The sequence below is a fragment of the Pecten maximus genome, chromosome 10 (assembly GCF_902652985.1).
Source record: "Pecten maximus chromosome 10, xPecMax1.1, whole genome shotgun sequence".
Lineage (NCBI taxonomy): Eukaryota > Metazoa > Mollusca > Bivalvia > Pectinida > Pectinidae > Pecten > Pecten maximus.
The window spans coordinates 22,031,528-22,047,780 of record NC_047024.1 but is presented as its reverse complement, the minus strand read 5'-3'; the positions used below and the strand labels follow the sequence as shown (position 1 = coordinate 22,047,780).

General features: G+C 37.9%; 1 protein-coding gene across 1 annotated transcript; it reads left to right on the top strand.

The window, feature by feature from the left end:
• Positions 1-3: 3 nt before the first annotated feature.
• On the top strand, positions 4-11,284 carry LOC117336141. Its single transcript, XM_033896524.1, has 3 exons — positions 4-386; positions 3,692-3,907; positions 7,640-11,284. The coding sequence occupies exons 1-3, from the start codon at positions 14-16 to the stop codon at positions 8,263-8,265; spliced, it is 1,215 nt and encodes a 404-aa protein (XP_033752415.1). The 5' UTR covers positions 4-13; the 3' UTR covers positions 8,266-11,284.
• The last annotated feature ends 4,969 nt before the right edge of the window (positions 11,285-16,253 follow it).

Below are 16,253 nucleotides of genomic sequence, written 5' to 3'. Positions count from 1 at the left end.
CCTCGGATAAAGAATGGCTGCAACTATGCAGCTGTGTCCAAGTCTAGTGAGTTTTCGGGGTTCTGAGGGGGAAGCGATCGTTAAAGAAGTCATCTTTGGAATTGAGCTAGCTCCTGGATTCTTCAATTTAGTTATACATTGCAGCAATGCGATCGAGGGAACATCTTTCACCGATGCTGCCATCTCCCTCCGAGGACTCGTGGAAACACAGAGAGCTCTTAATAAAGATTACAGAGATGGGATTCCAAAAGTTGGACTGGTTAAAATAAAAGACATTCTTAACATGCATGTTTTTGAGGAATTTCTAGAAGATGGAGTAAAGGGCATAGAAAACAGCTCTGCTGCTTACCAGCAGGCATTTCTGACATTGTTTCATTTCCTGGACGGTAAGTGGATGACTTGGAAGTGATAAACGGCAAATATAGATCTTATTAAAGCTGTCTAAATTTTCTAAATTAGCTACTGCTTTTTATAGCCAGTTGTGGATTTTGCTGGTTTTCAACAGTGTTTAATATAGAGTGACTTACAAAAATGTACCTTGAAACACAAAAGAGTTCCACCAGATATAAAAGTTGACATTGTTTAATAAATTCAAATTATAATATTAGTTAGTTACAATATTTGTCACTGTTTAACGATATTGATTACCAAAGTGTGAGCAAATCTGTTTATTTCTCAATTACTTGAGTGGAAAGTGAACCAGTACACTGTTTTGAATGTATAAAAGGTGAAGACCGACTTTCCCAGAAATTAAAATCAGTGTAATATATATAAATATACATATGTAGCGGAATTGGACTGGGTCGATCATCAGCAACCAGGTAGCTCAGTGGTAGAGTGTTCATCTAGAGTTGGGAGGGTCCTGGGTTTGAACCCCAGTCTGGCTGCTACATTTTCTCCTCCTGTTACATAATTGGCGAGCTTATACCAAGCCTTGTTTAAACATTGGGATTATGCTTATAGCAAGGGGATATCCAAACTTGTGGTCTTCAGGGGCAAAAACTTGAAAAAAGGAGGGAAGAATGTAGCGGAACTGGGCTGGGTCGATCATTGGCGACCAGGTAGCTCAGTGGTAGAGTGTCCGTCTAGAGGTCGGAGGGTTCAAGGTTCAAATACTGGTCTGGCTGCTACATTTTCTCCTTCCCCTGTTACACATAGATCTTATACAGTATTAAGAATATCAAAGCCTTATGATGTTTCAGGTTACATATTTAAGAACAATGCATGTTAAGAAAATCATTTGTCAATGTGATCAGCAAATTTGTAAGACCATGCAAATCTAAGGGAATTGCTAGTGAGGTTTTCACACAACATATGCAATTAAGTAATAGAGTTATTAAATATATTTTGTTGAATCCTAGCAAGTAGAAAATTACAAACTTACGACCTCTTTTTCCGATGCCCATACAGGGATATAGGAATTTGCTGTACCCCCTGGGCTGGGAAATAAGCTCTTTCTTGGAGGGGACCGTGCGACCCCGATACAAACCACTTCAGCTCGATCAGTGAGCAATTATCTAAACTGAGGGTACAAAATTCAAGTTCTAGTGGAAATATTTAAATAATCAATAATCTGCTTGGATCAGTTAACCAGTGTACAGTTTATCAAAAGAGACTGATAGAATTAGAAAAAAGTTTATTAAAATTGAAAATGCAATGTGACCTGTTTTGGGTGATGTGATCAGTTTTCTTTGTATGGATTATGATTTTCTCTTATGTATGTAGATATTGTTTTCATTTTATTTTATTTTTTTTTTTAAGATTTTTTAACAGTACATAATGATACATTGCAACTTATTTTTCCATACATACATTACACAATAATTCCATTCCTTATCATTAGCAAAAATTCAACACTATCAGGGATTGACACTAACTTGATCACCTTAAAAGGCCGCCGGGCTGCCAGGGTTTGAAATGAGGCAGCCCGGGCTGCCTAAGGTGATGCCCATCTTGGGGGATTAGGGGGCATTACCCCTCCAGCCCTTACCCCAACACTGAGGAAAAAATTGAATATTCTATATACAGTTTCCTGCATTCTAGTTCATTCTGAGCATAAAATATAAGATCTTACACCAAACGTTTTCATGAAAAAAGTTCTGAAAATAAATTATTGAAGTCAATGAAGAAAATTTTAGTTGGACATTATACATTTGACTGAAATGTTGGCAACCCACAGGGCTGCTGGTCTGGACATTCTAGCAGCCTGACCAGATTCCAGGCAGCCCAGGGCTGCCGGGCTACTTTTAGTGTCGATCCCTGACTATATTAAAGTTTTATTAATGATCTATAATGTAGTTAAACAACTGTGATATATGTACTGTTTAGTGTTTATAAGAAAGAAAGAATGAGAGATATAAGTAATTAAAGGAAAAGGTTGGTAGATATTGTTGCAAGATATTGTAAGGTTCAAGATCTTTTCCAGTCTTTTTCAAGCTATTTGATGTGGGGAAAAAACTTTTTTTTAGCCCACCATCATCACGTGCTTATTTGTAACCCACAGTATATCTCATTACATTTCTTTATTTACCAGGTAATAGTAATGAATTAGATGGTGGGATGATATAACCACCCTGCATCCATGGTCCATCCTTAAACAAGTCTTGTTATAATGCTAGCTCTTGAGAAGTATTGGATGAATCTTTCTCAATTTTTTTAATTTTTTAAAATTCATTGGTTCCTTGCAGTACTCTTATAGTTTTGGGACTGATCAGATTAAAATAGAATGGCTGACAGCAGCAGGTGGCCATCTTGAAATTTGACAATGAAAGGTTGTTGCTTCTATTTCTAGAGAAATTTTTAAAAGATCTTTCTCAAACTTCATATACATGAAATATGACATGTATCCCTTGACCACTTTAGTCGTGATGTTTTGACTTTAGGATTGATCAGGAAATCAAAATGGCTGACAGGTGGCCATCTTTAATTTCAAAGTTGAAGATTTTATTCTAATTGCTCAATTCTCAATTTTAGAATTCTTGTTAAACTTAAGAGCAAGTAAGAGGAAAAGATCTGACTTTAAAGAACGTATGACAGTCTCTCTTGGATCTTGTTTCAGATGTGACATCATTATGTCATGGTGTTCATAGCACTGCCTTGTCACCAAAGAGATATGGAGTGAGAATATTGCCAATTCAGATGTTGTTATCAGCCAAATAAAATGCTGTTTTCATGATTTTCACAAAAATATTGAAACAATCAATTGTAGAATCTTACATTTGTTTCCATTTTAATGGGATTTCACAATTTTTTCATTTTTACCTCACCAGAGTCCTGGTAATATGAAAGTTTTTAAAAACCGTTTCATAAATCTCATATGTATATATAGGCCTATATATGAAATGGTAACTCATGTAAAATCCTTTATTTGTGAAAATCATTGAAAATAAGGTGAGTAGTGTTCACATAAAGTACATTCTGTACATGTAAAAATGGAGGGTACAGGTCAGCTTACTCTAAGTTCAGGCTACTGTAGCAGGAATTTCCCTTCAGCCTAGTGGTAGGATGTTTGCTTTGAGAGCGAGAGGGCACTAGTTGAAGCCCTAGCATGGGTATTTTTCATGACTCCTTCCTATTACAAAGGTATAATCACAAACAATGTATACAATGCGTATTTGCAAATTAAAATGCTATATTTGGAATATGTGCTGTCTGGCTATAAGGAAAATAATGCATTTGTTTTTATATTCAGAGAAAAAAAAGCATGAACAGGCCATTGAGAAACTCCTAACAAGCGTGCCTCAAACAAGCAAAAGTAAAGAAACAATCATGGTTGCCTTGGCACATCACCTGTTTTCTCAGTTGGTACCAGGGAACAAGTACGAGGTTGATAAATATGCAAATCAGCTTCCAAAAGAATGTGACTGTGGCTGTAAGGCCATGATTTGTAAAGGAGACACTTCAGTCGGTAAGATAAAACTCTGGTAAACCACTTCAGTTGGTAAGATAAAACTCTGGTCGACCAGCTCAGTCGGTAAGATAAAACTCTAGTGGACCACTTCAGTTGGTAAGATGAAACTCTAGTCGATCACTTCAGTTGGTAAGATAAAACCCTGGTCGACCACTTCAGTCGGTAAGATAAAACTCTGGTCGATCACTTCAGTCGGTAAGATAAAACTCTAGTCGACCACTTCAGTTGGTAAGATAAAACTCTGGTCGATCACTTCAGTTGGTAAGGTAAAATCTGGTGGACCACTTCAGTTGGTAAGATGAAACTCTGTTGGACCACTTCAGTTGGTAAGATAAAACTCTGGTCGATCACTTCAGTCGGTAAGATAAAACTCTGTCGACTACTTCAGTCGGTAAGATAAAACTCTAGTGGACCACCTCAGTCGGTAAGATAAAACTCTAGTGGACCACTTCAGTTGGTAAGATGAAACTCTGTTGGACCACTTCAGTTGGTAAGATAAAACTCTGGTCGATCACTTCAGTTGGTAAGATGAAACTCTGTTGGACCACTTCAGTTGGTAAGATAAAATCTGGTGGACCACTTCAGTTGGTAAGATAAAACTCTAGTGGACCACCTCAGTCGGTAAGATAAAACTCTAGTGGACCACTTCAGTTGGTAAGATGAAACTCTGTTGGACCACTTCAGTTGGTAAGATAAAACTCTGGTCGATCACTTGTCGGTAAGATAAAACTCCGTCGACTACTTCAGTCGGTAAGATAAAACTCTAGTGGACCACCTCAGTCGGTAAGATAAAACTCTAGTGGACCACTTCAGTTGGTAAGATGAAACTCTGTTGGACCACTTCAGTTGATAAGATAAAACTTTGGTGAACCACTTCAGTTGGTAAGATAATACTCTGGTGGACCACTTCAGTCGGTGAGATGAAACTCTGGTAGACCACTTCAGTTGGTAAGATAAAACTCTGGTCGACCACTTCAGTCGGTAAGATAAAACTTTGGTGGACCACTTCAGTTGGTAAGATAAAACTCTGGTCGACCACTTCAGTTGGTAAGATAAATCTCTGGTGGACCACTTCAGTCGGTGAGATAAAACTCTAGTGGACCACCTCAGTTGGTAAGATAAAACTCTGGTGGACCACTTCAGTTGGTAAGATAAAACTCTGGTCGACCACCTCAGTCGGTAAGATAAAACTCTGGTCGACCACCTCAGTCGGTAAGATAAAACTCTAGTGGACCACCTCAGTCGGTAAGATAAAACTCTAGTGGACCACCTCAGTCGGTAAGATAAAACTCTGGTCGACCACTTCAGTCGGTGAGATAAAACTCTGGTCGACCACTTCAGTCGGTGAGATAAAACTCTGGTAGACCACTTCAGTTGGTAAGATAAAACTCTAGTGGACCACTTCAGTTGGTAAGATGAAACTCTGTTGGACCACTTCAGTTGGTAAGATAAAACTCTGGTCGATCACTTCAGTTGGTAGGATGAAACTCTGTTGGACCACTTCAGTTGGTAAGATAAAACTTTGGTGGACCACTTCAGTTGGTAAGATAAAACTCTGGTGGACCACTTCAGTCGGTAAGATAAAAATCTGGTGGACCACTTCAGTTGGTAAGATAAAACTCTGGTAGACCACTTCAGTTGGTAAGATAAAACTCTGGTCGACCACTTCAGTTGGTAAGATAAAAATTTGGTGGACCACCTCAGTCGGTAAGATAAAACTCTAGTGGACCACCTCAGTCGGTAAGATAAAACTCTAGTGGACGGTTCAGTCGGTAAGATAAAACTCTGGTGGACCACTTCAGTCGGTAAGATAAAACTCTGGTAGACCACTTCAGTTGGTAAGATAAATCTCTGGTGGACCACTTCAGTTGGTAAGATAAAACTTTGGTGGACCACTTCAGTTGGTAAGATAAAACTCTGGTGGACCACTTCAGTCGGTAAGATAAAAATCTGGTGGACCACTTCAGTTGGTAAGATAAAACTCTGGTGGACCACTTCAGTCGGTAAGATAAAACTTTGGTGGACCACTTCAGTTGGTAAGATAAAACTCTGGTGGACCACTTCAGTCGGTGAGATAAAACTCTGGTCGACCACTTCAGTCGGTAAGATAAAACTCTGGTGGACCACTTCAATTGGTAAGATAAAACTCTGGTGGACCACTTCAGTTGGTAAGATAAAACTCTGGTGGACCACTTCAGTCGGTAAGATAAAACTCTGGTGGACTACTTCAGTTGGTAAGATAAAACTCTGGTGGACCACTTCAGTCGGTAAGATAAAACTCTGGTAGACCACTTCAGTTGGTAAGATAAATTTCTGGTGGACCACTTCAGTCGGTAAGATAAAACTTTGGTGGACCACTTCAGTTGGTAAGATAAAACTCTGGTGGACCACTTCAGTCGGTAAGATAAAAATCTGGTGGACCACTTCAGTTGGTAAGATAAAACTCTGGTGGACCACTTCAGTCGGTGAGATAAAAATCTGGTGGACCACTTCAGTTGGTAAGATAAAACTCTGGTGGACCACTTCAGTCGGTGAGATAAAACTCTGGTAGACCACTTCAGTTGGTAAGATAAAACTCTGGTCGACCACTTCAGTCGGTAAGATAAAACTTTGGTGGACCACTTCAGTTGGTAAGATAAAACTCTGGTGGACCACTTCAGTCGGTGAGATAAAACTCTGGTCGACCACTTCAGTCGGTAAGATAAAACTCTGGTGGACCACTTCAATTGGTAAGATAAAACTCTGGTGGACCACTTCAGTTGGTAAGATAAAACTCTGGTGGACTACTTCAGTTGGTAAGATAAAACCCTGGTCGACCACTTCAGTTGGTAAGATAAAATTCTGGTGGACCACTTCAGTTGGTAAGATAAAACTCTGGTGGACCACTTCAGTCGGTAAGATAAAACTCTGGTGGACTACTTCAGTTGGTAAGATAAAACTCTGGTGGACCACTTCAGTCGGTAAGATAAAACTCTAGTGGACTACTTAATAACTTCTGACTTAAATTCCATCTGTGGTTCTTTGTCCATTGGTCTGTAAACAATTTAACAAACATGTCTTAATTACTGATTGGAATTTAACCTAATTTGACTAGAAGCTGTAAGTGGTGGGGATTCAAATAACCCCAGCTGGGGGCTAGGAAAAAGTTTAAGAATCTTTTTCTTCTTCATGACAGGATTCGGTCCACCTGTAGTTTGAACCATTGTTGAGAGAGGCAGTTCGAAAGTAGGAAAATATTTCAAATATATAATTTAAATAAAGTATTTTGCCATAATTACTGAAATATCCTGGTGAGAGATACAGGCCCCCGGAGCCTCTTGTTTATAAATTATCTTGGGTTATTCCCATTTGGCAAACGTAATAATTCCCTGTCTTTGTGGTACTGATAATTTTCCCTGACCATATTCATAATGAATAGATCTCACAACAAATATTCCTAGTTGTTTCCAAATAATTTTTCTTAAATCTAATGTCAGATCCAGGGCTTGTATTATCCTTCCTGTTTTTCATGCATGTGATGCTTCAGCATAGCCTGTAATATTTCCTTCCAATGATAAGAATTGTGTATGATTTAACTTTGAAACTTTATAATTGGATAAAAGCTGGTTAAAATTAAGATACCTGGTACTTCAATTTCTTGATGACAAGACAAACCAACATTGAGTTTAAGTAGATTCTGTACATGTAAATGGCACCAGTAAGTACAATGAGAATTTTTTTTACAAACAGGTTCAGATGGAACATGGCATGGCAGAGTAGATATTGTTTTGAACCATACAATTGCTGTGGCAGTCCTGAAAGATCAACCAAATAGTGATGACGAAGATGAATATAATGATACAGATGAAGAAGGACCGCCAAGTAAACAGAGGAAAGCCTGTAAAAATGATACCGTTCTTCTTGAACGAAAAGTCTTAAATAAGGTTTTAGCTGAAGCCATAACAAATAGCTTTGCTCAAGTCAACATTCATGAAAAAACACTGTCACATTTTTTAATTCCAACTTTTGGAGCTACATCAGAACATATTACGATTTGTTTATATGATTCTGAGAATGACTACTTACTGCACATTAAGGATGAACTTTTATTATGGAAACCCATTGGTGTGGCAAAACAACTCAATGTTCGAACTTTAGTCGTCATTTGGCTTTTCTTAAATTTCACTATTTTTACGCATAAAAAACTGCACACTCTCATAAATCTTGACAAATCAGGCTTGCATGATGAATTATTGGAATGTTTAGAGCTTTACAAAAACACAGAAACAAAAGGAAAGTTTGTTTCTTCAGAATCTTCTGAACAGCTTTGGAAGAGTATGGCCCCTGCAGTCAAACACCGTAAAAAACTTCAGTGAAAGATCGGACCACTGGCCTGTTGCCCATGATTTTGCTTCAGATAAACTTTAAACATTGTACAGTTTTGCATGAAAGGTCATTACCCTAAAGAATGGAATAAAAACAAGGATAATAAGGATATAGAGAAAATCAGTCTAGTTAGTGTCTTCTGTGAAAAACACATCATTTTTGCCTTCAGCATTTGATAGGTATATGTAAAAGGACAATGTTTTAGCCCAACACCACTAGATGGTGGGTTGTTCAAACTGTCCTGTGTCTGTGGTTCATTATCCTTCCGTCCATTATACCATAGATCGTCGATCATCAGTTCTTACAAGACATGTTACAACTATTTCTTGAGAAGCACTTGGTGGCCATTTTGGATTTTGACAATGAAAATTTGATATTGATATTTCTTGAGAAGTGCAGAATGGATCTTTTCCAAATAATGGTATGTCCGACTTGGGCACTTTTAGTGTTCTTATAATTTTGAGACTTATAAGAAAAACAAAATGACTGAAAGGTAGCCATCTTGGATTTTGACATTGAAAATTTGTTATCACCATTTAATTGAGAAGATTTTATCTGTAGGTTTCACTTGGTCCATAGTTGTGCTCTTTTCCTTTTGGCATTGATCATAAAAATATGACTGATAGGCGGCAATCTTGTTTTTATTATAGAAAATTGTTATCAAAATTTTTGAGAAGTACTGGATGGATCTTTCTCCAATTCCATTTGTATTATGTTCCCCTTGATTCCTAGTGTTTCCCTTTTTGATTTTGGGGCAGATCAGAAAATCATAATTGCTGACAGGTCACGGGCCATCTTGGATTCTGGCAATGAAAATTTGTTTACTATTTAAATTCTTGAAGCGCAGAAAAGAAATTTATGAAACTTGACGTTTATGCTATCTTCAGTCTTTATGGCATGGTGCAGCGTCCGTCGTCTATCCATCTCTGTCCGGCATCCGGCAACATTTTATTTAAATCCCTACTTGAACGGATTTTGATAGAATCTGGTCTGGAACATTACTGTGCAAAGGAGATCAAACGTTGTATAAAGGGAGGATGTACGTACTTGGCTCCTCTGGGGCGGGAGGGGCCAACTACGATAAATTGAGGTAAATCCTTTAAATCCCTACTAGTCCTGAAGGCCTGAATGGATTTTGATAAGTGACAAGTGTCCTATTCACGATCCGCCAGATTAACAAGATGAGAAGGGGAGACCAAAAACAGTGAACGGTACTTATTACGATGGATGGGTGTTTGTCAACTCTACAGTACGGAAGCCGGTAAGTGCCACATAAAGTAAACTTTTTATGTCTTAATTACGACTTGCGACATACAACATCATGTAAGTCATAAATAAGAGATAACTAAGTTGTCATTATGACACACTAAGTCGTAATTACGACTTAAAAAGTTTACTTCATGTGGCATTAACTGGCTTCTGTACTCTAGTGTAGGGTACTACCTACTGGTACAGATCTAGAGGTATCATTGTGTTGTTCAGACGGCTCCACAAGGTCTGTACACAACATTCTGGCGTTATCTGTATTTTCAGAAAAGACATGGCAAACTGTCTTGTCAACCACGCTTTTATGTTTGTGTGGGCTGCGACCAAAGGTTTCACCAAACTATGCTTGTAAAGCGTGTTTCAGATTCAACTGATTTTATATAAAAATACAATGACATTAAAACAAAAATTGGTATAATATATTAATTCATGACAGTTTTACTTGTTTTGTTTTTGAAGAAACATAGAACATATATTTTGTATGAGCATCAGTTCTTCATTCATATAAAAAAGTACTGGTTACACGTTAGTTGGCCTCATCATTTGTATAAATTTGAATCCAAGCAACCTAGGAATGTTAACACTAAAATATCAATGTCATACATTGCTTACAGTAGTTCCAGAGAAGAAGTCTTTATTATCAATATTGCTAAATGGACCCATTTTGACCCCGCCCCTCAAGCTTCTTGGGAGGCCAGCCCCATCATTTGTATAATTTAGAATCCCAGCTCCATTGGGATGCTTCCTACCAAATTTGGTTGAATTCTGATTGGTGGTTAAAAAGAGAACTCAATTGTTGATGGACGGACGCCACGGTATGGCATAAGCTCACCTTGGTCCTTTGGTGCGATAACAAATGTAGTATGAAAAAGCTTCAGGTGTACATGTATTTATACCTATTTATTTTGTTTGGTATAATCAGAGACGTATAATTATGCGATATATACATGTACATCTTTGGTATAATCCATTTTCAGTAAATTATCCAGCAGCTTGATCATTTAATTTATACTCCCACACGATAATAACTCACTTTTCCTCATCCTATATTCAATATTTGTCGTGACCTTGAATTTCTCCGGGAATTCTCTTTTGTTTCATCAGGAGTCTGGTAATCACTGTATCTTTAAGGGCAGGAAAAGGGAAATGTAGGTGTCGTAAAGAGCTACTTCCTGTAAAGTTATGATATTTTGGACTACAAGGTGAACGGTTTACTAGAGACATCATACTAAACTCGCTATCACAGACATATGTCTTTTGTTTGGATGGCGTTTATACTTTATATTTTATATTTTCAGTGTAGAATTTAATCAAAAGAGTTTCAAAGATTTTTTTCCCCCTATTTGGTTCCAACTGGTTTACACACAGTTGAGATTCCCTTCATCTACAATATTTCCGATAGAAATAGACGATACCCACAAATTCCAACCCTCGACCCACCAATTCTCTTCGCCCAATGACGCTGGACGTTTATCGCCGTCAGCCTATACTCGAATTGAATAGAATTAGCACCAACGTTAACGCTATAGCAAAATATATCCTAAGAGCAACAAATAAAAAAAAATCTTTAAATGATTCTTTATAAGACCGAAAGATGCTCAACAGCAGAGTTTGAGTACGATGGTACATTGTATTTACAGTATAAAATTCAAGAGCTCAGATTTTCGGAGGATGGTAGAGGGTGCTACTTTTGGTATTGTATAAGAAGATACAACAGTTTATTCTTGTATTCTAGTTATCATTATTTCTCTTTATCTGAGATGTAGCACCTTAAACTGTATCCTGTCTGTTGAACAATTAAAATCATCATATATCTGATTCTCACTTGATATGATCTTTCTTCAAAACGGAACAAAGTTGACATTGCCTATTTTTTAAATTTCCCAGTGATCATACATGTGTAAATAAAAGAATACTATCAGTGAACAAAGCACGATTACAATTGACAAATAAAACAAAACTATTTCTTCAATCATTTATTCCTTAACATTTTCAAGATACAATGTATTTTTCAACATTTATTCCTTAACATTTTCAAGATACAGTGTATTTTTCAACATTTATTCCTTAACATTTTCAAGATACAGTGTATTTTTCAACATAAGTGTGTGCTTGTTAGCAATATAAACATACATTGAACATATTTCTCTAGGCGACACGATTTAAGCATGGAAGATCAAAATGATAGCTATTTCCTATACTCTTCCAGAGAGATAACAAGCAATTCAATTTGATATATAGAGGGTCGTCCTACGTATTCCATTGATAACTATTCCTAAAAAGTTGTCAGAAATATTCAAAACATCATCGATATACTCCAGGAGTCACGTTCACTTCTCTCTGCATCCCCGAAACATTTCATGGCAAAATCGAAGGCACATAACTATAGCTATCTATTAGTGTCAGGAAATCCTGACTGAAAGCAAATCCAAGTATCAAACTCAGCTTTTTGTTTTTATGACAGTGACTTGCCAAGGTACGGAAGCCAGTTAGGGTCACAGCGAAAAAATATATTATGTCGTAATAACGACTTAGCTATGTCGTAATAACGACTTAGCTATGTCGTAATAACGACTTAGTATCTCGTAATAACGACTTAGGTATGTCGTAATAACGACTTAATATCTCGTAATAACGACTTAGGTATGTCGTAATAACGACTTAATATCTCGTAATAACGATACTAAGTCGTTATTACGACATAATATATTTTTTCGCTGTGACCCTAACTGGCTTCCGTAGTTGTCCCTACACTGTTGATATTTATTTTAAACTTTATTATATTTGAGGAGTACATGTTTATCACACTCTTGTCGGTCTGATCTCAGCTAACCATCAGCAGCGGTACTTAGTGTAGTGATGCAACTATTTGACCCTATACTATTTAAAAATCCTACTGAAAGGTTTATGTTGTTATTCCTAATAGAAGAAAAATCCTAACACTGAAAAAGAAAAATCCTCCCTATTTATTTCCAGGCGTTATGTAATATAGTTTATAGAAGTGTACCTGTATCAATGACGCAGCAAAGATCATGGACTCCCCCCTTATTTATATATGTTTATTTATGTCAGAAGAGGGTAGGGGCTTGGGGACTTGGACTAATGAGGTATGCCGTGCAGTACGTCATGCCACTAATTGTCCGTCCCCCTAATCCTAACACTAGATTAATAGACCTATTCTATTTTCTAATGAGGAAGTATATTTACCCCGGTGGGTACTGTTATTGTGATGAAATATTTCAATTACTATGTGTAATTGCTTGATATATTGATATATTTAAAAGGTGCCTTATTATAAGGTCACTGATAGTAGAAACGACAGGCCCCTGTGTTGGTACCTGCCGTCTCTACTAAGTGTATTTAAAAGGTACGTGCCAAACACATGTTTCTTCAAATTGTTTCTTATGTGTTATGAAGGCAGGTTTGTAATTGCTACTGTGACTCACAGAAGAAAAGGAGGCCGCGAACAGATTAGATTTATCCTTATTTTCTGTTGTGTATGTATGTGTTTCAGGGTTAATAAGTGCAGGTATTTCAGTGCACGTGTGTGTTTTTTCCATGTTTCTGACTGCTTTCCATACCTTAGCCATGGAAGTGTCTGTATTTATGTTTGTGCAGTATTCTTGCCAGTGTTGTTCTTTTGCTGATTTTATTACCTGTTTGCTGTCCTCTCGTTTCTCTCTGTAATCCTGCAAATCTTCTAGCCTTATTATAAGCTTTGTGTTTGGCACGTACTGCCCGTTCACAGTCACCGTTCCACCAAGGTATTGCGGAAAACTTATATTGTTTTTTCCGCTTTGTGGGTACATACTTATTTGTTATTTTTACAATGGCACTTATCAATTTATCATGGCTTACTTCTATATATATTTCCGTCTAGGAGTGCGGGAGTTATTTCCCTTTCACTACATTCAGTGTAACCATCCCAATCGGCTTTTTTAAAATTCCAGCTTACTTTATTGTTAGCTGTATGTGTAACAGGTGTACATCTATAATATGTAATAATGGTGAACTGATCACTGTCGAAGTTGTTATCATGTACACTCCAATTACACTTTCCGGACAGGTCCGGTGTGGTCAATGTTAGATCTAACACTGACATTTCTAGTGTGGTTGAATTCACTCTTGTTCCTGAACCATCATTTAGTAATATTAAGTCATTGTCTTCAATATACTTGTACAATGCTTTACCCTTTTCGTTGATTCTATTACCTCCCCAAAGGGTGTGATGGATATTAAAGTCGCCACACATTATATACGGGGTACTTATAAATTGTTTTAAATGGGTATAGTCCTCATACCGATTGGTGACAGCTGTGTTATATATATTAATTACACTTATTGATTTGTCTTGTAGTTTTATTACGACTCTGACAACCTCCATATTTGGACTTGTTATATCTAGTTCATGGTATATGAGGCTATCCCGTACATATATACCAACGCCTCCTCGTCTCTGTTGGTTTGGACGATTTTTAAGTATAGGTGGATAAAAACCTGGTATATCAAAATGTGTATGGTCATCTAGCCAAGTTTCTTGTAGACATATAATATTTATTTCTGGTCTACTTTCCATATATTTTAATAATTCTGTGCCATTAGCAAGTATGCTCCGTGCATTCCATTGCAGGATGCCGATACCACTGGTAGTTTTTGTGTTCATTTATATTTGTGACATAACAACGGGAATAGTTGAAAGATCAACTTTGACACCAAATAGGGTGTCAAGCTGACCAAGGATGTACATTATTATAGTTGGCCATGTTTCTCCAGACTGGTATTTGTTATATACTGATATAGCTAATGTAATTAGCTTTTGTACAGGTATATTTACCGTTGGTTCCTGTGGACCTTGTGGGGGTTGTACGGATGGACGGACGGTAGGACGGTCGGGTGTCTTGGACATTGGAGTCCACTATATCATTAGTACACGCGCCTTTTTCAGTCGGAGCGTCCCCGGTTACAATCTGTGCAAAGGATTTTTTTACCGCTTCGCGACGGGTACATCTTTCTTTTGTTTGAATTTTAATAATTTCAATTGTCTTTTTTCTGGCTGGGCATCCCCCGTATGCCGCACTGTCAAAGTCAATTTTACTGTTGTACTGCTATCTGCAGTGTCATACGCTCTACCTTTCATGCGTAGGGCTTTTGTAACCCCATTTTCTTTCAGAGTGTCAACTATATCCGCCTCGGACAGGTCGGGCGTAACACCGTATATAACTCCATCAGTTCTGTTTACGGAGACTGGTTCCTTTATGGTAAGTACAAACTCACCTAGTTTACTGCATTTAAGGAATTTTTTTTTCTGCTGGGTGTCCAAGCAGGTTACCATCAGGTCACCGTTGGGCATAGCTCTAACTCCTTTAACTGGATAGCCTGATAATGCAGATAGAGCTTTCTGTATCATTATGGGGTTTTTGTTTCCCAACTTTGTCTTAGCACATTTAATGATTACATTGTTCTGGGGGCCGCGGTGGCCGAGTGGTTAAGGTGTACCGACACTTTAACACTAGCCCTCCACCTCTGGGTTGCGAGTTCGAAACCTACGTGGGGCAGTTGCCAGGTACTGACTGTAGGCCGGTGGTTTTTCTCCGGGTACTCCGGCTTTCCTCCACCTCCAAAACCTGGCACGTCCTTAAATGACACTGGCTGTTAATAGGACGTTAAACAAAAACAAACCAAACGTACTCCTCTCTATCTGGTGTACTGGACACTCTTTTCCTTTTATGTTCAGGTCTAAAACTGCCGAAACCGGCTTTTACATATCAAGTATATTGACATGCTCTTCTTCCATGATGTCTCTGCATACAAATTGCTAAGCGCAAACGAAGCGTAAACAAAACGAACAAAACGAAACGACGACGAACAACGGACGGACAACGGCACAAACAACAAACAACAAACAATAGGAAAGACGACGGACGGACGGACGTCGGCTCAATATAAAGAAACAAGATAATCGCAGTGATATCGCAGTGAAAATATTCATTATCAGTTATATCAAGTGAAATATAGCGGCGTTATCAGGTGTCAATATGTACTTAATTTCCTTAACGTGCACACTCTTGATTATATAGACCAACAGGCCGATCACATCTCTAGGGAAGCTCCTTGCGGACAAGGATGATCCTCGAGTTCAGCCAGTCCATAGCGATACATCAGTGTCTCAGCTTACTATGATGGCGATTTACTTGAAAGTACGTATTTAGAAAAACAAACATGTTTTATTACTCAAATATATGAATAATTGAGCAAGGGACAATTGACAAAATTTTTCATTCTGAGATTGAATATATGCTTTCATTCACAAATATCAAATTTTGCATCTAATTGATATGTGTTCTTATCTTAAATTCTATAATAGAAACAATTGGATATCTCTGCAAAATTGCTAAGTCTAGCATCTCGTTTTCTAATTTAGCATCGGAACAAGTATGGATGTAGTGCTGAGGACATGAACGAACTTATCGCCCTCCACAGAAGCACGGCATGTCCTGGTAGCCTTTGGGTTCTGTCCCCTAGCCGAGACATACCAGAGTCTTTAAAAATGGTAGTTGCTACTCCTGCTTAGCGCACAGCATATTTGGAGTGGGACGACTGGTTCGCCTGTTGTCAGTATAATGTGACCGGGTGGGGTGTGCTGCTGGGTGTCTTCGGCAGTATGCTTCAGTGAGGTAGCACTATACATCGGCAAAAGTTCCGGCCTATCACA

What these genes read in the sequence shown, in the direction of transcription:
- LOC117336141 (XM_033896524.1), top strand. Translation starts at nt 14, where the DNA reads ATGGCTGCAACTATGCAGCTGTGTCCAAGTCTAGTGAGTTTTCGGGGT. An exon ending in ATTGTTTCATTTCCTGGACG is followed by an intron (nt 387 to 3,691) that starts GTAAGTGGATGA and finishes TTTTATATTCAG; the next exon opens with AGAAAAAAAAGCATGAACAG. An exon ending in TAAAGGAGACACTTCAGTCG is followed by an intron (nt 3,908 to 7,639) that starts GTAAGATAAAAC and finishes TTTTACAAACAG; the next exon opens with GTTCAGATGGAACATGGCAT.